This window comes from Artibeus jamaicensis, unplaced genomic scaffold (genome assembly GCF_021234435.1).
Source record: "Artibeus jamaicensis isolate MK-2021 breed Jamaican fruit bat unplaced genomic scaffold, CSHL_Jam_final scaffold_612, whole genome shotgun sequence".
In the NCBI taxonomy this organism is placed as follows: Eukaryota; Metazoa; Chordata; class Mammalia; order Chiroptera; family Phyllostomidae; genus Artibeus; species Artibeus jamaicensis.
This window is the reverse complement of record NW_026522049.1, coordinates 135,558-159,246: the sequence shown is the minus strand read 5'-3', so window position 1 is coordinate 159,246 and position 23,689 is coordinate 135,558. Positions and strand designations below refer to the sequence as shown.

General features: G+C 60.2%; 1 protein-coding gene across 2 annotated transcripts in view; it reads right to left on the bottom strand.

Annotated features, from left to right (window-relative positions):
* RASGRF1 (Ras protein specific guanine nucleotide releasing factor 1) overlaps nucleotides 1–23,689 on the bottom strand; it is a 51,279-nt gene that overhangs the window by 1,661 nt on the left and 25,929 nt on the right. Inside the window, exons 9-24 of one of the 2 annotated variants that reach the window (XM_037155929.2) lie at nucleotides 20,040–20,158; nucleotides 19,471–19,631; nucleotides 17,549–17,612; nucleotides 17,082–17,218; nucleotides 15,936–16,018; nucleotides 14,793–15,041; nucleotides 14,139–14,512; nucleotides 12,717–12,842; nucleotides 11,408–11,578; nucleotides 10,905–11,011; nucleotides 10,426–10,538; nucleotides 9,586–9,646; nucleotides 8,391–8,494; nucleotides 8,177–8,261; nucleotides 5,617–5,814; nucleotides 4,549–4,628 (exon numbers count right to left, since the gene is read on the bottom strand). In XM_037155929.2, the coding sequence (XP_037011824.2) occupies nucleotides 4,549–4,628; nucleotides 5,617–5,814; nucleotides 8,177–8,261; nucleotides 8,391–8,494; nucleotides 9,586–9,646; nucleotides 10,426–10,538; nucleotides 10,905–11,011; nucleotides 11,408–11,578; nucleotides 12,717–12,842; nucleotides 14,139–14,512; nucleotides 14,793–15,041; nucleotides 15,936–16,018; nucleotides 17,082–17,218; nucleotides 17,549–17,612; nucleotides 19,471–19,631; nucleotides 20,040–20,158 (2,232 nt within the window). Of the gene's footprint in view, nucleotides 1–4,548; nucleotides 4,629–5,616; nucleotides 5,815–8,176; nucleotides 8,262–8,390; nucleotides 8,495–9,585; nucleotides 9,647–10,425; nucleotides 10,539–10,904; nucleotides 11,012–11,407; nucleotides 11,579–12,716; nucleotides 12,843–14,138; nucleotides 14,513–14,792; nucleotides 15,042–15,935; nucleotides 16,019–17,081; nucleotides 17,219–17,548; nucleotides 17,613–19,470; nucleotides 19,632–20,039; nucleotides 20,159–23,689 lie in introns of those variants that run through there. The other variant, XM_053658989.1, reaches the window with a different exon arrangement.

Here is a 23,689-nt window from a genome sequence, read left to right as displayed (position 1 = left end):
GGGAGCCTGTCCCAGCACACAACACCCGTCCCCTCTCCTCTCTGTCCCGCCTGGGACGCTGTCCACCCAGACCTGCCCGGGAATCGTGTCCTGGAGGGCTTTGCAGCGCCCACGCTGTTCCTGCCAGTCTCCTTCGGCCCCGTGGGCATTGCCTGCCACCCAGCACTGGGCGGGGGGGGGGCCCAGCGGGAGCCCCTGTCCTCTGAGATCACCTGCCTGACGTGGCTGCTCGGTGGTGGCTTCCATGACTGGCGACTCTAGGGGACCCTGTTTCTGGGAGATGGAACTGCAAAGCCGGACGGCCCTGCCTCCCCCATTGGGCCTCTGGCTGGGGAGCTGCTAAGGGCTCGATTCTGGGGCAGGTGCATACAGCACCCTTGGGCGTTCCTCACACAGGGCTCTGCAGCTTCTCGCAGGCTTACACTGTGCCCACATTGCTAACCCGTCTCACCTGGGTCTCCTGTGGCCGCCAGCCCTCACCTGCTTGCTGTGTGACCCCAGGCCTGTCCTTGCCCTCTCTGGTCCTCACGTCCCCTTTGTATCCTAGAACTGAGGCTCAGACAATTTTCAGAGGTCTGGCATTGGATTTTAGGGGTGCCCAGATGCAGTATTAAATAACCTCGATTCCTATGGTATAAACACTGGGTCTCAACCTGCCCTGTGCTAAGGATTCTGCAGGGCGGTCTGGCTTTGCTGCTTCCCAGTGCTCGGCATTTTCTGCCCTGGGTGTTTTTCTTTCTGAACAAACAGCAACGGGTCTCAGGACCGGAATGTTGCCCAGGGCAGGATCCAGCCAGAACTGAACAACATTCTGTTTCCACTGAACTTTTTTATGGTAATGTTGTATCTGTGGAACACAGGCTGGCTTCCCTTTAAACGGGAAGTTTTCTTTCCTGTTGAAGTTTATTTTGGGGAAAGAGTGAGTCCAGTGTAAAGGAAGCTGTTAAGTAAACCCAGGTGCTATCGGTTCGTCCCGGTTGCGAGGAGCAGCCTTAGAGTTTGGGGAGCGGAGGCCCTGGTGATTTTTCGGAACAGCACTGTTTATGGGTGTTGAACTATTGTAGTGGGTGTTGACCGGATTAAAAACATTTTTTTCTTCTTAAAGAGGCAGGATTGAAGAGAAAGTATCCAAGGTCATTGTGGCGTGGACAGAAGGCATATGCTGCTTTGGGAGACTTCTGTTCCTGTCACGCACATGAGCATTTTTATACAGGGTCACGCTGTCGAATAGAATGATTTAATTGTGGGTTTTGATCAAAAAAAAAAAAAAAAGGGAAGAAAGAAAAAAAACCAGGGTCACGCAGGTCGTGGGCAGGCCTGGCTTTCATTGCATCTTACTGTGCCCGGCCCGCAGCGCGTGTGTCTGACAGAGACACACAGCTCACGGATCAGAGACGGGGCAATGGGGGGTGGGGTGGGGGAGCTACAGCAGGTGCCTGTGGGAGGGCGGCCCTAAGCAGCCACCACTGGGAGGGCTCCCGGGACCCCTGACCCCGGGGGACTGAGCGTGACTGAAGGCTTTGAGGGTCCCTCACCGCCCGGACCAGGGAGCACCTCAGGGGGGTCGCCTGGTTTTCCTGTTTCTTCCGCCCCTGTCGCTAACTCTGTCCCTGCTGACCGTCTTCAGAGCGAGGGGCTCCGGGAGGGGTCTAGGGAACAGCACATCTGGCGCGTGCACACACCTGCCCAATCCAACTCAAAGCCAAGCCGGCGTGTGGGGTTGCCACAGCAGTGGTCGGCCCGGGCAGAGAGGGCTGGCCCACGGCCCCTGAAGGCCTCCACGGCAGGGGACTGGCCAACCCGCACTGAGCCCCTGTGGGAAAGGGTTGCTCCTGTCTGTGGGCACAGCGCCCTCCGCGTGGACCCTCCATGTGGGTGTTGGGGGTGGGGCGGGGCGGGCAGGCAGGCAGCTGGGGGTGAGCCCCGATACGGGGTGGCTTCCTCCTCCGGCAGACCCCTCTCATGCCTGTAGCCGACGTTTCGGGAAACAGAGCAGTGCCTGCCCCGTTCTAGAGAGTGCTCTGGTTTTTAGAGGGCCTCGCCTGTGCTGGTTGGAGCCCCCAAACGTCAAGTTTCTCTCTGCCGAGAAGCTCCTGGTGAGGCCTGAGCAGCACCTCCAGGAAGCCCAGGAAGGGGGACAGCAGTCTCCTCTGTCTCTTCATGTCTTCCCTCAGTTCTGCCCCAGCTGCGGGGCGGGCCACTGTCTCTCCCAAGTCCCTGGAGCCAGTAGGGGTCTCCTCACCCTCTCAGGGGGTGCCTGGGGCTGGGCAGTGGTGGCTGCCACCCCTGCCGCCAGGCCTTAAGGTTTTGGTGCCGTGGCAAGAAAATTAGGTGCTCAGGTTTTGAGAAAAAAAACAAGGAAAAAAGACCATGAGTCCACAGCGGAGAGGGGTTCAGGGCCCTGTCTTGCTTTTGTCACCTGGACACTAACTGATCAGTTGTCTCGTTAGCAGAGGACCGGCCAGGGTGTGTGAGGAAGGCCTGTGGCCCACCGGCATCTCCTCCCTGGCTGTTCCCCATTCTGAATTCAGGGGACAAAGGGGCATGGCTTCCCTTGCCTTGTCAGACCATTTCTTACTCAAACTGAAAAAAATGCAGATAAAAAATAGTAAAAAAGATTGAAAAAGTGCAGATGTGCAAATGTGCGCTGGGCTGAACTGAGACGCGGGCGCACCTGGAAGCAACCCCCAAAGAGCCGGGGACCGACTGTTACATGTGGTTCTCTCAGCCAGACTTTGTTGCACCGGCCTGTGGGAAGGTTCTGATCACCCAGAGGCGAGAGGAGGGGACAGCGTCATGGGTGTCACATGGGCAGTGAGGACAGAAGATGAGGTGCTTCTCTATTTAAAAGAGGGGGTGGGGGAGAGAGGGAGGGAGGACGTGGGGCGCAGCCTTGGTTGGTACAGGCAGTAAGCCTGTTTGTTCCGTAGCCCAGTAGCCCGGGTGCAGCTGCAAGGCTGACGGTTGTAAGGAAGGCCCGACAAGCGGCTGGGACAGAGGAACTGGCGCCGAGGCTCCACGTGGGAGCCCCTGTCCGGGTGGGGCGCAACCATGCCTCGCACCCAGTGCCCACTGTCCCCTGCCTGCTGGGACACGCCAGTGCCCACAGCACACGCTCTGGGTGATAATGCCCCGGGTGCAGGAGCGCCGGCCCCAAGTGCCCCGGCCTCTCTCTCCCTCCTCTGTCCGGCTGGGCCGGCGTCTCTTCCAGGCGAGGACCCTTGGCTCACGGTCTCAGCCCCCAGGGCGAGCGCCCACAGGCCCCGTCCGTCCCGCGCGGCAGGGACAGCGGCGTCTGGGAAAGGCACTTACACGGGCCCGCGGGTGCCCTGAGGGAGGGAGGACAGTCAGGATGGGGACTCAGACAGAATGGGGCCACGGAGGCCGTGGCGGCGGTGGTGGTGGTGGCGGCGGCGCGGACGAGGAAGCAGATGGAGGCGCCCGGGGGGCGGACGGACAGGTGGTGAATGCACAAGCACAGTCCGCGGGGCTGCGGCAGCCCGGGCAGGGGAGAGACGCCGACAGCACAGATGGGTGCAACATCTGTCTGAGGACACAAACAGAGTGGAGGTGGTCAAGGCCATGGACACGGAGGCTGCAGGGGGCACACCAGGCGCGCGAGAGGGCGCTGGAGGGGCGCACAAGGTGGACGGGCGGGGCGTGGTGCGTCAGCGCCCCCGTGCGGGTGGGAGGGCGGGCGGAGCGCGGACCGGGCCCTCTCCAGGCCCTGTGTGGGCAGGGGTCCCTGGGGAGCCAGGATCCAAGGTCCCGCCGTGTCCGCGTTGCCAGAGGGGCAGGGACTGTGGGGCGCACGTCCACGTGCCCCACACTCTTGGAAATGTTTGGAGACTTTTCTGGTCCTCACCACGCAGGGCGGGGACACTCTTGTGGGTGGAGTCAGGGGGTCAACTCAACATCCTACAGGGTACAGGACGGCCACCCCCACAAGGAGTGGCCCGGTCTGAGCCCCCAGGGTCCGGGGTGGAGGAGCAGCGGGGCGGGCAGGCTGCACGCTGGGGCCGGGCTCAGGGAGGGGACCTCTCTGTGGGCCTTAAGGGGCAGTGACAGGTAAAAATCTTCCTTTGATTCTAAAAGGCCATTGTCTGTGAAGACACTTTTGTTTTGATGACTGATTCCCAAGGAAAAGAAGTAAACACAACCCCATTAAATAGACTCGTTAACTTTAAACACCTATATCTTCCCCCCCCCCCCCCCCCCCCCCCCCGTGTCAGAAGTAGTAAAGTGTCCACAAACGTGCATTTTAGAATCAAGGAACCGGGTGCTTGCGGTGGGGTCAGCACAGCCGCTGGGTTTCCAGGGGGCTCCCGTGTGCTTCCCGCGCCTGTCCCGGGAGAGAGGCCACGGAGACTCTGCATCTCTTCTGCAGACAATGGAGCACAGAGCCGCCCCGCCCTGGGGCGTCTAGGGGGAGTCTTGGGGGTAGACAGATGGACACACAGACAGACAGACCTCCTGCTCCAGCCAGATGGGGGTGTGAATGCGGTTCTTACAAGGTGAAAACGGACGGCTACAGAACGACACACTTACTTTTTTAGAGCCTCTCTCAGATTCTTAAATCTGCCCTCCGAGGACACAAGCTTTTGGAGCTTATCAATCAGAGCTTTGGTCTGGAAGGAATTAGAAGCGTTTACTAGCACATGGCCCGCCCACCACGGAGTTCCCCCGCTGGGTGGGTGGTTCAGGCCATTTCCTGAGTGTGGGAGCCTTGACCACAGACTCCCGAGGGTCCCGGCTTTGAGCAACCACGTTCACCCACTTGTGCTCTGCAAACACGGGAGGGAGGCGTGGGGGCCTGCGTTTAGGGGGTCCTGAGACCCGGTGGCTGAGGAGGATGTGACGGGTTGCCCTTGGGAGCCCCGCCCAGACCAGAAAGCGATAGGGGATTCACGGTCAAGGAATTGCACCCAGAGGGCGCCACCGTCTTCTCCCACCTGCGCAGTCCTTCGTCAGGACTCCACCCACATTTAGGAATCCGGAGAAGAGATGCCCACATACGTCGTTGCTGCCTTTGGAGGCCACCCCGCCCGGCCCTTGCAGATATGCAGGCTGGGGCACCTGCCAAGGGCCCCAGGAAGTGGCCCAAGTCCCCCACTGGACCCTCCTTTCGGAGGAACTGCCCCCTGGGGCCCCCTGTGCAGGGAACTTCCTTCCCCAGGCAGAATGCTCCTGCCATTTTTCAGAATCATGTTTTCAATGAATAAAGATCGAGCTGCCATTTGGGATCACCAGCCACCCGACAGGGAGCGGGGACCATCTGATGCTCTGGTGGACAGAGGTCTGGGGAGATCAGAGTCTAGGGGAGAGGCTGGCAGGGTGCCCTGACCACCGACCGTCTCAGCCGCCTGCAGGTCTAGGCTTGTGCCAAGGACAAGAGCAGATTGTTGGGACCAGCACCCTTCCCACTCAGAAGTACTTAATCATCCAAGTGGGAATCCACAGACCCATGGGTCCCAGGCGCTATAGGGAGAAGAGGAGCCGAGCCAGGCCTCACCCTGTCTTCTGCCCACCTTTGAGTGCCCAGGGCCCCAGCACGTCGGACTCCCTGCCCCAGACGCCCAGCCCCAGTAGGGGGCCCCACCAGCGTCCCGCCCACACCTGCTTAGAGACTTTGAGCCATGTCTTCTTCAGCCGGAAGATGGCGCTGCGGTTCATGGAGGAGGTGATCTCCAGCACCGCGTTGTAGTTGTGCAGGCAGCGGCAGATGTCGGCCACCGCCACCCACTTCTCGATGGCGCTCACCCTCGCACTGATGTCCTCGCTGCGGATGATTTCCGAAGCGATCAGGTTACTGATCTTTGAGCCCGTGCGATGAGACGAGAGAAAGGTAAGAGGAGTTAAGTATTGCAAAAGTGACTGGTCGCCGTTATTTGCTGGTGAGCCAATCCCGTGTTTGAAAATCCCCAAAGAGCCCGGCTGGTGTGGCTCAGTGGATTGAGCGCCAGCCTGTGAACCAAAGGGTCACCAGTGGGCCAGGTGCCCAGTAGGGGGCGTGCGAAAGGCAACCACACACCGATGTTTCCCTCTCTCCTTCCCTTCCCCTCTAAAAATAAATAAAATCTGAAAAGAAAGAAATAGACAAAGAAAATAGAGAAATATATATATATATATATATAGAGAGAGAGAGAAAGAAAGAAAGAAAGAAAGAAGAAAAAAGAAAAAGAAAAGAAAGAAAATCCTGGAAGAATGCTTAGGAAAAACTAACTGAGCTTGAGCTTGTCAGGGTGGCCGGTTAAGGACTCAGCGCACAAAAATAAAAAGCTTGTCTCTGTATTAGGCGTACCATTTAGAAAATACAACGAGAAATATTATCTTCAAAATACCAGCAGGAATCTGTAAATTACTGAGGATTTATGTGGGATGGTATATGAAAAAGAAAAAAAAAAACCCCAAAAATCAGTTACTGAAAGTAGTCAAAAGTTTGAATAATGAAGAAAAACATCACACTCCCCAAGGGGAATATAAAAATGCCATTTTTCCGAAGCGATCCGTGACAAGCAGCATCTTAAACGGAGAAGCAGTAGATGCGTCCTCTCTCGACCAGGAATCGGATTCGCTGGCGCCCCTTCCCAGGGACACCGTCTCAGGGGCCGGGACTCGAGGGGCCCGGGGGCAGGAGCTGGCCCCAGGGGGCGGCTCCTTCATCTCTGCTCCCTGGGTACCTGCTCGCCTCGCCCCAGTTCTGGCCCTGACACTGGAGGTCCCCGCTGGTCCATTCAGGAAGACAAAGAGCTGAGAGCCGAAGGGGCTGGGGAAATGGACAGAAGCGCCGCGCGGGGCGACCAGGGAGCACGGTTCCAGGAGAGAGGCGGAGGGATTTTGCAGAGACCGCGCAGCGCCTGCCTGTGGAGGGGGCGCCTGCTGGGGATGCGGGCGAACCTTGTGCACCGCGGCTTCTTCACGCAGGGGGCGCGCACACACCGGGAGGCTGCCTAGTGGTGCGGCGTGAGCCTTCAATAAACACTCACTCCCTGCGCCTGTCTTTACTAACTTGAGTCCTGCGCACACCGTGGGCCGTGGGCAGACAGGCGGGGAGAGCCCTCCTGCTGTTGCCTGGGGCTGTTGCTGGGCCCATAGTCGGGGTGTGGCAGGACTTAGATCTCCTGCCTTGCCCATTGTCACTGGCTCCTGCTAGTCATGGGGGCTGGGTCCTCCTTGTTCCCTCTCAGGATCGGTGTGTGTGGAAGCGGGGAGGGGCATCCCTTGACGGGGTTGGGCCCCGGGCGGTGAGGACAGGTGGGTGCTGTGCTCCCGCTTCCAGCCGTGGGAGGCTCAGAGGAATCGAGAAGCGGGCGCCCTCTGGCGGTCAGGGGGCAGGAGCCCTGAGTGTTTTCTTACAGCTGGGGCTGTGCAGCAGTGGGGGCGCCCTACGCTCCCGGACAGGAGCGAGGACCTCTCAGCCATGAGCTCTTTGGGGTCCTGGTTTCCTAAAACATGGTACCTGCCCTCCTCTTCCGGACTGGTGGGAGGTTTGAACGAGCTGCCTGGTGCTGGGCTACAGGCGGGACTGAGCGAAGGGGCCGTTCTCACAGGTGCCAAAGACCAGAGAGGGAATAGGTGTAATCACCCCCTGGAAGACTGGCCCCTGGTTCCCTGCAGTTCCCGTTTCCCGAGGCAGGTTCTGGGAGTGGGGGATGCACCCAGTCCTACTGCCCCCTCACCAGTGAGTCCAGGCCGTTTCAGGTGGGGGTCCAGGAGGAGGCAGACCCTGGACCCTGTGGACCCCTGCAAACCCTGGGCTCAAACCCAGCCTCATCGCCCCCCAAACAGGCAAGGGCAGGAAAGGGGGGGTTGGAGCCTCACTTTCAGGCACTGGGACTGCGGGCCGAAACTGCAGGAATTTCAGGGGCTCCTGCGTCATGGCAGTGTTGAGAGGGAATTCTGGCATTTTGCAGCCTAGTGTGCTTGCCTTGGATACATGATGAGGTTAAAACTGAGGGGCACGGGGTCCCCCTTCCTCTCTCCCAAGCTCCTTCCACGGACTCTCCAGGAGGCTGCTTGGAGGGGCACCCCCTCCCCCAGGAATCCCAGATTCCTCCTGGGGCCAGCCCCCTTGATAGGAGAAACCAAGGGTGAGACAAAGCAGGACGGAGCCACAGCCCCAGACCCCCGGTGAGATCCTCAGGGTCCTGCCAAGGAAACCCCGGTGGTTACTCACGTCGTTGAAGTGCTTGGTGGTCTTCATGATGTAAGGGGTCCGTTCGTTCTTCTCCACCTTCATCCAGCCTTGCCCAAAGAACTCCCTGCAGGAAGTGGGGGGGGGGCACCCCGGCAGGCGCGGTTAGGTGGCTTCGCTTCAGAGTCACGCTTCCTGGGGGCGTGACTTTCTGCAGGGCGGGAGCGGGGAGGGCCGGGCACCCACGCCCACTCACTCGTAAGGGATCTTCCGGAAGACCAGGTGGTCCAGCAGCGTCAGCTGCTCCGCGATCTCCAGCGCCGAGTGGTTTTCAAAGGGCTCGGCCTTCACGCCTGCGGCCTGGGGGCAGCAAAGTCCATGTTATGGCTGCCTGCCGGCGTTCTGGCCACTTCAGGGTGGGGAGTGGCAGGGGGACAGATGTGACCGAGGGCGGCCACTTCCTGGCAGACCCGGTGGGAGATGAGTTCAGGGCACGAAGGCCACTGGAGCCACCGTGGCCTGGCCCTGTGGGCTGCAGGCCTGTGCCTGGCATGGACCCATTTGGTCAGGGAGCTGCTGTCACCACCAGCCCGTGAGCGGAACAAGGGGCACCCAGAGGTGAGTGACAGCCACACATCGGTAGGTCCTGTCTGTGCCCACAGCTGACTGGCCAGCATCCCGGGGTCACTGTGTGCTTGGTCACAGTGAGGTCCATGGGAGGACTCCACCCAAGTCCCGTGATGGGGGAAATCTTCAGGACACTAGTCAGGTGTGCCCCGAGGTCCCTGTGACAGGTGGGCACAGAGAGGCCAGGGCCCCTGGCCCAGAGGCCTTGGGCGGGCTGCAGGGAGCTGAAGAAAAGGGGCCCAGGGACGGCTGTGCTGGTCTGGGAGGGGCCTGTGTCCACTGGGGACGTGTCAGAAACAAGCATGGGTGTGGGGGGTGCGATGCCACGGGCCAGGGTGGGGAGCAGAGCCCGGTGGACAGCTTCTTCCGCGGTTCGTGAGCCTTTTTATTAAAGATTTTATGTATTTAGAGAGAGGGGAGTGGAGGGAGAAAGAGAGGGAGAGAAACATCAGTGTGTGGTTGCCTCTCACGTGTCCCCTACTGGGGACCTGGCCGGCAACCCACAGATGTGCACTGACTGGGAATTGAACCGGTGACCTTTTGGTTTGCAGGCTGGTGCTCAATCCATGGAGCCACATCAGCCGGGGCTTCTGAGCGGTTTTCGAAACCCCTCCCAGCAAGCAGCTCCGCTCTGAGACCCCCAGGGCCTCCTCCACATTGGACGTCCCCCACCCAGGCCCTTGGCTGGGCAGCGCAGTGGCACTTTGTGGGGAAGAGTGTCCGGCTGTTGTGGAGCCAGTGGCCCAGGTGCTGGTGCTGGGTGAGCACGTCAGCCTGGCAGGGGTCCTGGGAGCCAGTGAGGGGGGAGGACCAGCGTGGCTCACCATCTGCGTGACCTCCTCCAGCGTGATCTGATTGTCCCCCGGGTCCTCCTGCGTCAGAGTCCTGGGGACAGAAGGCACAGTGAGACCGTGCCCTCTGTACCTCACCTCCTCTCCTGGTGGGGTGAGGTCCCCTCCTGAGCTCCCCGTGTCTGCATCTGGCCCCCCTCGATAGCAGAGTGACAGGAATGGGGGAGTCTGGGGACACCTGGGAGACAGGCGGGGTGGGGGTCAAGCTCGGGGAGCTGGAGGAAGGCTGGTGAGTTTGGCTGAGGATCTGAGTCGGAGACAGCGCTTTGGGCTGGGGAGGGGCAGCTGGGGCCGGGCCACACCCCGAGCCCTGGCCCCTGCGCCTGAGCCAGCCCTGGGTAGGTAGTGGCCTTATGCCTGGCTCTCACTGAACCCCCAAAGTGGTGGCAGCTGACCCCGCAGCTCGCTGCAGAGCAGGAATGCGAACTGTTCACTGTGCGTGGAGGAAAGTCCACTCAGATGCAGCTGCCTGACCCCTGACCTGCGCCCAGTGGGGCTGTTGGGGAAGGAGGAGGAGTGCAGATTTGGGGACAATTTCATTCGATTCAGCTCAACGGGCATTCCCCGAGCCGCTGCACGTGGGCCAGCGGTGCTGCCTGGAACCCGTCATGGTGACAGAGTTCTTCACCTGTGCAACCTGTGTGGCGCCGCCAGCCACGTGGGGCTCTTGTGTCTGAGGAACTGAGTGCTCCGCTTTACTGAGCTTTGACGGTTTAAGATGGTTCACAGCCTCACTGTCTGTTCAAGGCCAGGGAGGGGGCAGCTGGGGGCTGCTGTTAGGACAGCTGGACGGATGGGGGTTAGCCGCCGTACCTGACGATGTTGGCGGCCGCCTTCCGCTCCTGCGTCAGGAGCTCTGGGTCTCGCATGACCTCCTCCAGGAAGCCAATCACCTTGCGCTTGAGCTTCTTGTTGCTCTCAAAGTCCTGCAGGAGGAGGGGATGGTGGCTGTGTACAGGACACTCCGTTCGAGCTGCCCAAAGGCGTCCGGACGCAGGCCAGGAGAGGACACCGCGGTTCCCCCTTTTGCCCCCGGGGAGGTCGCCCTCTCATTTTCTTTCCTCGGGCTCCTGGCAGGGCCCCCGTGGGCCCCCGAGACCTCCCGGTGGAAGGCACACTGCTCTGCTGGCCACACCTGAGAGCCAGGGCCTTGCCCAAGGCCCTGGGAGGTGCAAACCTACCTTGTACTCAGACAGACAGAAGCCCCTGTCCCCCTGAACGTCCTTGGTCCCCTCCCAGGGGGTGTGAGGCTGTTTGCCACCCCCCCTCCCACCCTGTCGGCTGGCACCGACCTGCGAGTGCTTGGACACCCAGTGCCGGAGCACATTCAGGACCCGGTTGGTGGCCGCCCGGCGGATCACGAACTCCTTGTCTCCGTTCCTCTGGTCGGGGGGAAACCCTGCTGGCGGAGGGGACAGGGGGCAGAGGGTCATGAGGACAAGGAGCAGAGCTGGACCTGCCTCCATTCAAACCCCAGACCTGGGGGGCTGGGCTGCCACTCATGTCTGTCGACCTGGAGGACAGAGTCCACCCCCCAGCCTCCCGCCCCTCACAGCACCCCGCTTGTCTCTGCGGACAGATTCGGGCCACCCCCCAGACTGGCAGCCCCTGGGCCCCCACCCCAGGACCTGTGTGTGCGGGTGAGGGTGACCGAGGCTCCGTGGGCAAGCAGGAAGGGGCCTCCGGACTGCCGGGGGCAGGGTCCAAGGCTGCACAGCATCAGGGGGCCCAGGACGCCGGCGCCCTTGCTGCCGGGCCGACCTCCAGGAGGCCATGAGCGGAGTCCCCCTCGCACCTGCGCTGGCCAGGGACATCCTCCGGTACTTCTCCTTGTTCGGGGTGCCCTCGTTGGCGCCCGCGGTCGCGATGGCGAAGGCGGAGGCCGCGGACAGGCTGCTGCGGCTGTTGTCCAGCTCGCGACAGGACGTCTTGACGACGCCGTTGTTGTAGGAGAAGAGCGGAAACTCTGCGGAGGAAGGGAAGCCCGGGGTCCCAGGGCGCGAGAACTGGCCGCCCTGTCGGAGGGGGTGTGTCCCTGCGCACCGACGCGCCCCCAGTGCCGCCTCCCTCCGCCTTCTCCCGCAGGCACGCACACGGTCCTGCCACTCTCCTGCCTTGGAGAGGGGTCTCCAGCCACCCCTGCGTCTCTCTGTTGTCCCAAACCCTGTCACCTTTCAGGTCCAGACAGCAGGGAGCTTGTGACCCTTGTCCATTCAGAGTGAACAGACCAGGCGCCCAGCGTCTGACTACCCGCAGGGGATGCTGACAGGCTCAGGGGTGTGGCGGGCACCCAGCCCTGCTGGGTGTGTGGCCTGGGATGGTTACCTAACCTCTCTGAGCCTGGGTGGGCGAGCTCTGGAGGAGGCGGATGTGAGCACCCACCTCAAAGGGTGGAAGTACAGGAGGAAGGAGGTTTAGTGTCCCGAGAAAGGCCCCGCGTCTGCTGTGGAATATCAACGCTATTCACAATCACGTTCAGTGGAGACAGTGGCAGGAGCTGAGTCTGGGGCCCTGCAGCTCCATCTTGGAAGCGTGGGGAGCGACCGGCCCTTGGGGCAGTGGTCGTGCTGCGAGGAGCACCCACTAAGCTGGGGTCTGGGGTTTTGTGCTCGGTGAGATCTGCCTCCTGTGTCTGAGCAGCTAGGGGGCCCCTGGGGGCTGGGGTTAGGGCTGCACTCTGTGTGCAGGGGAACAGGGGCCCTCACCTTTGGGTCCCATGTGCAGACTGGGCCTCTGGACGGGTCCTCGGACCCTTTAGGACAGGACCCTGAGACCACCTGTCACAGTCTTTCCCATTAATTGAAAAAAAATGGGAGTAACCTGGCCCCTGGACAGGGCTGCCGGGTGATTCAGAGCCCAGAGGCAGAGCTGAAGCTCACTCAGGAGGTGCCTCTGAACCTGGGTCCCCTGTGGGTGGGCCAGGGTGCTGGCCCCGGTGCCGGCCTGGGCCTGGCGTGTCGTGGATCCTGTCCGAGCTGGGACTGACTTTGTGGGGTAAGAGCAGGACGCCACCCCCACTCCCCCAGCGGGAGTTTCAGCGCCCCCCTCCCTGCCCGCAAGCCCCGCCCCTCTGGGCGGGGTCTGCCTGCCGCTTCTGGCTGTACCTGAGGAATTTTTGCTCTTGACCAATTTCGGCGTCGTTGGAGATTTGCTGGGCGATGTCTCTGTGTCCGCATCGTCGCTCTGGTTTGGGTCCGTGTCCGACTCCTCCCTCACGGAGACGTCGGAGCCTGGGAGGTGAGAAGGGAGGTGATTTGACATTTCTCAGAGGGTCGCCGGTTCACTGGTGCAAACCGGGGAAGGTTGGGATATACCCACGGGAGAAAGTTGAACCGCTGGATTCAGCCCCATCAGCCCTTCCACGCGTGGACGTGTGCTCTGCGTGGGCAGGAAGGCTCTGCTTGCTTCGCCCAGGCTTCTGGGACCTGCCCTTGTTTGCCCAGGGATACCTGTGGGCCCCGTGCACCTGAGTTTGGGCAATCACTTAACGTCTCCCTCATCGGGGGAGATTCGTGGCCGATGCACTTGGGGAAAGGGTGACGAACGATATCACAAGTTCAGCTCTGGCCCGGGGAGAGCTTGGTGGGAAATGAGGTGTCCCTGACTCTTGGTTTCCCCCAACTACTTGGCCCTTTTGAGGACTCCAAGGAAGGTGGGACTTCTCTTCAGGAAAGAACACCCATACGTGTGTGTGCACACACTTTGGTGCACGGCAGGCCAGCTCAGGGGCCCGAGTGTGAGGACGCCACAGGGCCCACGACATATTATCTGTGTCGCACGATAATGTGACAGCCCGAGCTGCTCCAGGTCTGTGATGGGTGGCACCCGGGGCCCTCACGGCCCCTCCTGTTCTGTCCCGAAGGCTGGCGTTTGGGGCTCTCTGCAGGCTGTTGCTTTGGCCGTGTGACTTTCCACTGTGTGCACGTCCCAGGTGCCATGTGGGACCTGCCATGGTCTCTCAGCTGGGCCCTCTGCGGGGGGAATCCCACCTTCCCTCTTCTCCGCTCCGAGGGAGAAATCCCCACCCTGCTCATGGTCTTTGCAGAGGCCCCCTCCCCAGTGGACAGTGCTGGGGCCCCCGGGTGTGGGCTGGCCTGGGCTGAGTCACAGCTGGACACAGGCCCAGGACACTTGGGGGGGGGGCTTCAGAGGGTGAGCGGTCTCAGGAGGGTCACCCCTTGCACCACCTTCACCCATGTCCTGAACATACAAGGCCTGACTCCCGGGGCCTCAGACTCGCCCGCTCCACCCCTCTGTCTAAGACATTGTCCTCTCTCCCTCATGACAACCTACATTGCCTGCCTCCTCCAGGAAGCCTGCCCTGATTCTCCTTGGCCCTGAGCAACCCACCAACATAGAACGTGTCCAGTTTCTACATCAGGCCCTGCTCCTCGGTTCGACTGTGACTGTAGGGGGTGGGAACCAGACCCGAGAGGACTGTGGCCTGGCCGAGTTGTGTCCGCTGCAGGAATGGACGCCCCCAGGGCCCTGGGGAACCCCCTGTGCCTTCCCTCCCGTCCACTCACTCTGCTTGCTGAGGGCCGAGGGCTCTTCTGGCTTCTCGGCGGCTGCCTCTCCCTCGTCTGCAATCTTGTTGACGAAGCTGCTGGACACGTACAGCTTGCTGGTGTCCAGCGCGGCCTTGCTGAAGGGCGACATGGCTGAGTACACGCCAGTGCAGCCGTTGGAGCTGCAGCCGAGCGCAGCCAGGTCCAGGGCCTTGCCGCCCGTGATGATGGGGATGTTCAGGGACAGCTTGCGTCGGCGGCTGGGCGAGGACGTCTTGGTGAGGGACAGCGGTGGCGGTGAGGAGAATTTGCGGGTGGCGCGGGGGGACTTGGGGGGCTCCCCATACAGGAGCTTGGTGCTCTGGCCGCTGGCGAACAGGAGTTCCAGTGACCTGAGGGAGGGCAGAGTGGAGAAGGAAGGGTCAGCCTGGCCTGGCCTGGGGTCCCCTGGGTTTGTGGGGGAGGCCCCCCGGAAGGGTCTGAATGGTCTGTCCTGGATGGGGGGGTCTGTCCTGCTTTTGCATGGCCCTCGGGAAGCTGCTGCCTGCGAAGGCCTGACATCAGAGGTGTGGGGTTCGAACCCCCAGGCCCCCCACCCCTCCTGGTGCCTGGGGCTCCCCGCGGCCCCGGGAGGGAGAGCGTGGTTGAGGGAGGCAGGTGGTGGGTGCCCACCTGGCGGGGATGGCGCTGATGGGCTTCTTGTAGATGGTGATGAGCTTGTCCAGGACGACCACGGCCGAGGTGAAGACGCGGTAGGAGTGCAGGAAGGTGTTGAGGAAGTCGATGCTCAGGAAGCGCAGGTCCGTCAGCCGCTCCAGCAGCCGCTCCACGCTGGCGTAGCGGATCTGCAGCACTTTGCAGGAGTTCATGGTCTTGCTGAAGCGGATGTCCACGTCGTCGCAGTACAGGGAGGCGTCGGACCTGGCGGGGCGGGGGCGACCCAAGGTCTGAGCCCGGGCCCGTCTCTCCAGCAGCTCCTGGGGGGCTGGCCGGGGCCGAGCTGTCCCCGCCACCCCATGCACCAACAGCCAGGATGGACAGATGGATGCTAAAGGGCTGGCTGGCTCGTGATGGAACATGGAAAGCACTGGGAGAGCAGGACGGGGGAGAATGGGCTGTAACTTCTTTGTGTCTGGCCAACGATCTCCTAAAAACTGGCCATTATCAGCCCCCTGGAACCACTGGATAAAACAGAGCAAGGCTGAACAATGTGTCGCTGAGCTCACAAAATAGAAGGGAGATCTGTCCGCGCAAAAACGTGGTCACAGGCGTTCCTGGCAGTGTCATTCCTAATTGCGAAGGCGTGGAAACCACGTTAAGAGAGACGGTGGCCTGCCCACACTCGGGAAAGTACTCAGCGATGGGAAGGAGTGAGGTGCCGGCTGGGGTGTAGAATGTAGTAAAATCTACCCGTGGATGGAGGCGGAGGGGGCCCCCCAGGCAGGGCGGGAAGGGGGTGAGGGGCGCAGGGGGCCGGAGGAGGGGCACCCGGTGCAGATGGGCAGGCTCAGCCCTGTCAGGGACCGCCCCGCCCCCACTGGAAGCCTGTGACCCTCAACCGCTCTCATTGCGCAACTCAAAACAAAATCAGGCATCGCGAACAAGAAAATGCCTAACACTTCGTTCCTCAGGTCCTATTTTAAACAGCTTAACACAAAAACCCACGGGGCCAAAGCTACCCCCCACATGGACAGGAGCTCACCACAGACAGCGAACGCCCAGGAGGCAAGAGCCCACGCATTGGAGCCCCAGCGCCTGCCAGCTGTCACCCACCGTGGGGTCCCCAGTGGTCGGGACGGCCTTCAGGGCACTTACTTGATCATCTGCGGCACCGTGACCTTGGAGTTCTCCTCAAAGGCGTTCATCATGAGGCCGTTGCACCGGATGTTGTCCACACACTGGAATCAGAGTGGGGGCGCCTGCGTCTCAGCTTCAGGCCCGGCCCGGGTCCCAGGCCCCGCCGCAGCCAGGGTGCTTGCTGCGGCCCCATCGGGCACAGGGTGGGGGATCAACGCGGAGCACCCCTCTGACGGTGGTGGGAAGCCCCACTCGGTGACCTCAGGGGTGGTTTACCTGACCTTCCTGAGCCTAAGTTTGTGCCACAGGAGGGTTTCTCCTTCACATGGGGGGTGGCGGCTGTGTGGGGCACGTCATAGAAACTTCTGGTTTCAAGGAGGTGTGTGGTGGCTGGTTGGGGGGGCGGGGTGGGGGGATGGACATCACTGGGGACACGGCTCTGTTTGCAGGTTTCTCCAGGGCACGGGTGTGCCTGTGCCGGGTGCTCTGAGGCCTGGAGCTGAGACTCACAGCGAGCAGGCGCCACACCACGCCGTGCGGCCTTGTTCTCTGGGACTTTGATGGGCGGCCGTGCAGTGGGGGGAGGGGCGGGGAGCGGGAGACTCTGTCCTCCATTCTCCATAAACACGGCTCCCCAGGCCACACGCACCTGGGGGAAAGCCCAGCCCCCTTCTCTCCCACCGTCGGCTGCTCCGGAGGGACCCCTTGCTGCTGGGATGGGGCTGCGTGACCGCCCTGGGGCCCTGGTCTGCTGGCTGGTCGTCTGCTCTCTGCATGGCTGTGCGGTGGGGCCGACCCGGAGCTTTGCACGCAAGCAAGATGCAGGCTGGACCCCGGCTGTGCAGCTGATGCCAGGCCCCGGGGGCCTCCTTCTTTCTCACGAAGCTCTGCTATCTCCTACACTGTGGGGAGTGGGGCTCAGACATCCCCGTACACCCCAAGTGCCTTTGCTGAAAGGCAGAAGTCTGCAGGGCTGCGGGCAGCTCACGAGTCGGAACGTTAGGGGTCGCCATAGCGATGCTCCCGAGGCAAGGGGTTCCCCGAGCCGACTCGGGTGGGCCAGGCACCGGGCAGCTGGGCTCGCCCGGCTCGGGGCGGAGCCTCACCCGCCCATGGGGGTTGGGGGGGCGGTCCGGGCTTTCAGACACAGGGGACGTTGCTCACCTGGCTGATGTCGCTGGTCCACGCCGCCTTCTCCTGGCGGGATGAGGCCACGAGGATGACCGTGAAGGACGGGGAGTCCTTTGGCTCCACCCCGATCTTAAAGTCCAGGCGGTCCATGTCTTGGCCCGATCCTTTGGCTTCCAGTCACACAAAACGTGGGGTTAGTGGGATGCGCGCGGGCCCGTTTTGAGCTGAAACCTTTTTGAAGCCCACGTGCCAGTAAGGGCGGCAGGCCCCAGGGGGCGGTCAGAACCTTTCCTTTCTCCAGAGGTGAGGCGCCCTCCCTTCAAAGGCGGGGAACCAGGGCCCTGACTGGTCTAGAGCCCCAGGCCCAGCCCCTCCGGACTGGGGGAGGCCCCGTCCCTCGGGCGCAGCACTCTCCCCTCCTCCCCACACAAACCACGCGAGGGCCCCGCCTTTTACGGGGAGAGTGTGCGTGCACCTGTGCGAGCAGCTTGCACACCTACCTTCTTCCTCGGTGCTTTCCGGGTCTTCCAGCAGGGTGCAGTCGATGAGGGAAATGACCCCGTTCTGCAAAACAGCAGCCGGGAGTGGGGCGTGTCAGGAGGGGGCCTGGGCGGGAGCTTCCACGCACACACACCCATTCCCGTGTGGGGTCTGCTTTTTTGTTGTTGTTAATTTTTTTGTTGTTGTTGTTCAATGGTGCTGTGTCTTTTATGTGGAAGGGCTTTATGTTCACACAAGAAAAAATATGGGCCCTGGCTGGGAAGTTCGGTGGGTTAAAGAACACACCAAGGTTGCAGGTTCGAATCCTGGTCAGGGCGCATACAAGATCCAACCAGTGAAGACATCCATCGGTGGGCCAACAAATCAATGTCTGTGTCTGTCTGCCTCTGTCTCGCTCTCCCTCCCTCTTTCTCTTTAAAATCAATTTGAAACCAAAAAGAAACCCAATGAAGTGCACTGTGCAGATTGTCTCACAGAGGCCTTCCTGAATGAAGGTCAAGGGCGGCTGGGGGTGGGGTCACGGGGTTGGCAGCGCGGCCTCTTCTGGCCCCAGCGGCAGCTCCGAGGTGCCCCCTAGATCCACAGAGGTTTGCAGTCCCCACGCCCCTCCTGTGCCCTGCAGAGAAGCGAGCCAGCGTCTTGGACTTTCCTCAGGTTTGTCACTCAGGTTTTGCAGACACAGTGATGACATCAGGGGGCTCTGTGTCCTCCACAAGGTCGCCCAGCTGCTCTGCTCCTTTGCTGGAGCCTGGAGAGCCCCGGCCAGCCTCTCTCTGAGTGTCAGTTTTGAGGAAACTCTGGGAAGATGCCTGTCACGCCCGAGCCTCTGTGCCTGCCTTGGTCCCTGGTGCTGTGGTGGGAAGTGAGAATGACCACAGCCGCGGCCAGATGGCCGGCGCCCTGCCTCTCGCTAGAGAATAAAGCGGAGGTGGGGGCCGAGGCTGTGCCTGCTGCTTCTCAGGCCTGTCACCGTCACCAGTGGGGGGTGGGGGGCAGCCACCACGTCTCCTTGGGGGCCCTGGCCTCCTGGGTCCTCGTTTCCACAAAAGCTGAGACAACCAGTGTTTGCTTCAAGCGGCTACATCTGGGGGTGTTTTGCTGCAGGGCGACAGGTAAGCAATACGGCAACTGATGACTGAGGACCCTGCCACGGGCCGTCTGTGTTGGAAAACATGTGCTGCATGGGCTGTCACCCAGGGGGCGGGGAGCTCCAGATCCTCCTTCTGCTTCTCGTTTGCCTCTTAGTGGCCTTGAGTGACCTCCAGGCCTTGCTAGGCCTTAACTGCCCAGCGATGTCTCTGAATTCGATAACCTTGAAAGTCCCGTCTAGTTCAAAAAGCTCTGAAAAATCTTGAGGATTTGTAGCGTGCCCAAATTTGAAGTCCATGGTGGTGAGGTGTTGGGGAGACTGCAGCTTTCTACCGACACAGCAGGTCTGCGCCCACCTGCCTGCACCCCCAGGCGCAGCCGGGGGACTTTCCTGGGGTCACCCGTGGGTGAGAGATGGAGCTGGGAGGAGATACACAGCTCAGAGGAGTGGGCAAGCGAGGCCCTGCCCAGGAGCAGGCTGTGAGGGACAAAGGAGGTCAGCCAGGGGGACAGAGGCCCAGCCACTGAGGGCCGGCGGGAGCCAAAGCCCTGGGGTCAGTGAGGAGTGGGAAGGGGTGGGAGGTGCTCAGTTTCCCGCCTTTTGGGCGGGGCCGGGTAGCTGAGGGTGGCCGTAGGGTGAGGGCCCGAGGACTGGTCCTGGGTGTGAGCACCACGCAGCCCACGGGCAGCGCCTGGCCAGGCCAGTGCTCTTGCGGCAGACGCGGTGCTGACCGGGCCCTTTGGTGGGAGATGAGAGGCTCCTCAGGGAGGCCGCGATGCCCCCCTTCCGGTTTCCGGGGAGCTCTCAGCAGAGAGCAGCCCGCCCACCTACCTTGGTGAGGTGCAGCTTCCCGCCCGAGCCCCGGGTGCAGATGATGAGGTGCTTGGAGAAGAGGAAGCACTGCCGCTCGCCCTCCTTCTTCAGGGACAGCGAGCCGAGGCGGCCCCTGGTGATCTTGCCCTTCTCCGACATGGGCACCTGGATGAGGGACCCTGTGGGTGTGGGAGAGGGCCCCTCAGCGACCCGACCCTGTGAACCCCCACCTTGGGGCACCTGCGGAGTCCAATGTGGGGCCAGACGAGGAGCCAGGCGGTCCGGGTCCGAGCAGCAAGTCCAGACCTGGGACTCGCCCTGCGGCCCCTCCTCAGGCCCGTGGTGGGGCAGGAGCAGGGACGACCAGACAGGTTTCATGCCAGACTCCTTGACCTCCCAGCCAGGGCTGGGCAGTGACAGTGCAGGCCGGGGGGGGGGGGTCTTGGGGGCCAAGAGGTGGAACAAGTGGGAGGTGGGCTCTCAGCCGGAGGGGCCAGGCCAGGCCGATGGCACCAGCCCAGGGGGCTCCGCTGCAGGCCCTCCGCCCTCCGCACAGCAGCACCGGGCTGGCCTGGGTGAGGCTGTACCTTGTCTCACGAAGGTCTGGCTGGTGTCCAGCAGGATCTCACAGCCCTCGATAATCATGCGCTCAATGGCCAGGTTTTTCCGGATGTTCTCCGTCTCGCTGACCTCGTCATGCATTATCCTGTGGGGACAGGAAGTGACACCATCAGAGACGGGCGGCCACCATGCCAAGGAGGACCGCCGGGGGCCGGCCAGGTCTGGGAGAAAGCCTGGCGCCCAGAGAGGCGGGGGATCCCAAGTCAGAGAAAACAAATCGGAGGCTGGTCGCTGGGAAGCAGGTCTCTAAGTTACAAGCTCAAACCGTGGGGCAGAGGTTGCGGCCTAGGGAGGAAGACGAGGCTGCAGGGGGCACCCTTGGTGCGTCAGCCCGCCCTCACCGACCCTGGCCTCACCAGCCCTCGGAAAAAACCAAAGGCCTTTGTACTTCCTGATCAGTGATGCTCTACATATAGAGGTTTTCTTATTAAAAAAAAACCCTTTTGTTTGTTGATTCTAGAGCGAGAGAGAAATCAATCTGCTGTTCCGCCCACCCATGCATTCATTGGTCAACTCTTGCCCCGCCCAGGGATCGAACATCCAACCTTGGAGTATCAGCAAGATGCTCCAACCACCCAGTGGAGCTACCCAGCCAGGGCCTGGTTTTCCAATCACGGCCCCCGAAACAGCTTGGTTTCGGAGGACGGGGCAATGCCGGTGGCTCAGGGAACACGGGCGTCAGTTATTTCTGTGGATTCTGGCCCAGCTGGGAGGAAAGCCGGGCGCACATAGCCCGCTCCTCACGCCCCACGCGGTCTGAGAACGCACAACCGTCCTACTTGTTCCTGTTGGGCCGACTGCAACTTCACTCTTGTCCACGAGGTGGCACTACTTACTTTAAAAAAAAAAATCTGTCCATGGGCAAATGGACAAGAGAGCTGTCCCCTTTGCAAAGGGCCTTTACGGATTTCCAGGAGTCTCGGATGGTAGTGGGTAATTTACGGGTGGGGATTGAAATGGAAAAACACCCCACCTACTCCAGCTCAGGGCCTTTGCATCTGCTGTTTTTTTCCCTGGGACTGCTCACACACAGCTATTTACTATTGGCTGCGGAATGGTTTGTGTCCCAAGAACCTGACTGGAAAAATTCCTTGCCTGTTCCTCCTCAGGGCTTTTGTACTTGTGTTTTTAATGCCCCTGAATTCTCTTGTTTATTCTCACTGCAGAACATGCTGATTTAAGAGAGAAGGGAGTGAGAGAAAGATCGCTGTGAGGGAGAAACATTGATCGGTTGCCTCTGGAATTCACCCCAGCCGGACCCACAACCTAGGCATATACCCTGACCAGGAACAGAACCCGTGACCTTTGGGTGTGCTGCATGCCTCTCCGAACAACCGAGCCATACCAGCCAGGGCCGCTTATACAGCTATTTCAAAATCCTGGCTCTGGACTGGCTTAAGATGTGGCAGTGCAGCTGGCTCCGGGGAGACCAGCTTCAGTTAGTTTTCTAAGTTCTGGCAAGTCTGGGAGGATAGCTCGACACTATCTATCCACAATCTAAAACACAGAGACGTGTCCCTATTTTTTTTTTCTTGCCGCCTGCAATATATCGCGTGTCCACAGGGTGGCAGTATTGACTTGCTTTTGAAAAACCACACTTGCCAATTGAAGTGTCGACTCTGTTAAGAACTTTCACGGGTCTCAAGGAGACGTCAGGAAATAGGCGTCTTGTTGTTGTTGTTTTTGTTTTAGTGATGCTCTAAAAATATTTCCTGCCTGTGTTTCCTCAGGGCTTGGTAATTGTTCCATCCCCCGGGAATCTTCTTTTACCTTGGTTTTATTTTAGATTTTATTTACATTTATCTTTAGAGAGAGGGGAAGGGAGGGATAAAGCAGACAAAAGGAGATGTGAGTGGTTCACTAGGAACCGTGAATGTTTCCTGATGTCTGCCCAGGTAGTCTGTTATTTTTCAGGGGGTATCTGTGAAAATTGCCTACCTTCTCAGGGCTTTTGTACTTTTACGACTGCTTTAAAAATGTAGGCTCTGGCTTTGCTTATTACTGGAAGACCTGGCAACGAGACTGGTCCCTGGAAGACCGACTTTGTTAGTCTTATAGATTTTGCCAAGTTTGGGAGGAAAACTTGACACGGCTACTTTTTAAACTGGGATACAGACAATTGCTCCTATGGATCTTTTCTGCCGCCTGCAATACCACTAATGCCCACAGGGTGGCAGCATTTACTTTCTTTTGAAAAAAATACCCTAGGAGGAGGCAAAAGGACAGCGAGTGGTTTCTGTTGCTAGAAACCTTGACTGGTATCCAGGCGTCTGCCCAAGTTGTCTGTTATTTTTTAGTGGGTGTCTGGAAAAATAGCGTACCTCTTCTTTCTCAGGGCCTTTGGACTTGCCGTTTCTTTTCCCTGAACGTTTATTTACAACTAGTTTTTAAATACCGGCTCTGGACTTGCATATTGTTGGAGGACCTGGCAACGAGGCCGGCTCCAGGGAGACCTAATTCTCTTGATTTGTGTAGTTTTTGACAAGCAAGGGAGGAAAACGACGCGATTTATTTCGAATCTGGCATACAAACGACTGTCCCTATTATTTTTGTTCGGATGACTGCAACTCCACTTATTCCCACGAGATGGCACTATCTACCTGCTTTTAAAAACATCGCGAGCGGAAAGACGGACTATAGAGTTGTGGACTTTGCACAGAGCCTGGATGGGTTTTGAGGAGCCTTAGCAAAGTAGGGGGCCAGCTGTGGGGTGGGGAAGTCTCGAAAAACTACCCTCTCCTTCAGCTCAGGCCCTTTGCAGGTGCTGTTTTCTCCTGAATCCTCTTCATACGGTTCTTTCCGTAATATTAATACTTTGGAACAGCCTGTTTTTGGAGCCCTTGGTAGTGGGCTGGGTCAGGAAAAAAAACTTCTGCTACTTCTGTGTGGGAACTAGAGAGCTTTAGACTTTGCTAAGAACACTGATGGATTTTTAGGAGTCTCGGAAAAGTAGTGGGTCATTTTGCGGGGGGGAGATGTCTTGAAATGGTATCTCACTTACTCAAAACAAAACAAAACAAAACAAAAACCAAACACCAAAAACCTAGAGGGCCTCCTGTTTGTTTGCTGGGACCTGACATTCTGTGCGGGGTGCCAGCAGGGGCTGGTCAGTGTGTGTGGTTACAATGTTCTCCCTCAGACCAGCTCCGAGTACACCCCACAGCCATCTGCGGTCATGAGGGGCCCTAGCACTTGTGAGGGATGGAATCAGCCAGTTGCTGAGCAAACCACAGTTGCCCCTGGTCGTTAGGGCCAGAAGAACGGCCGGGTGAGTGTGGACGATCGTGTGTGTCATGTGCTGAGCTTGTGCCCAGCCTGCGAGAGAAACCAGTTGTGACCACTGTTACCGCTGTCGCCCAGGAGGCGATGGGATCGCTTCCTCCGTGCCTCAGTTTCCCCTGCTCTCCCAGCGATGCTCTGACAGAAGCCCCAGCCACAGCCCTGTGCTGGACAGAGGCCGCTGAGACAGGCTCCTTTCGGGGGCTGTGTGGGAAAGCAGCTGGGTTCCCAGGGCCTGGGGTCGCCAGTGAGCCCAGGGTGTGGGGGTTCAGGAGGAACGGTGGGCAAAGGCCAGAGGCAGGAGCACACCGGGCCCCCGGGGAGGGGCGTTCTGAGC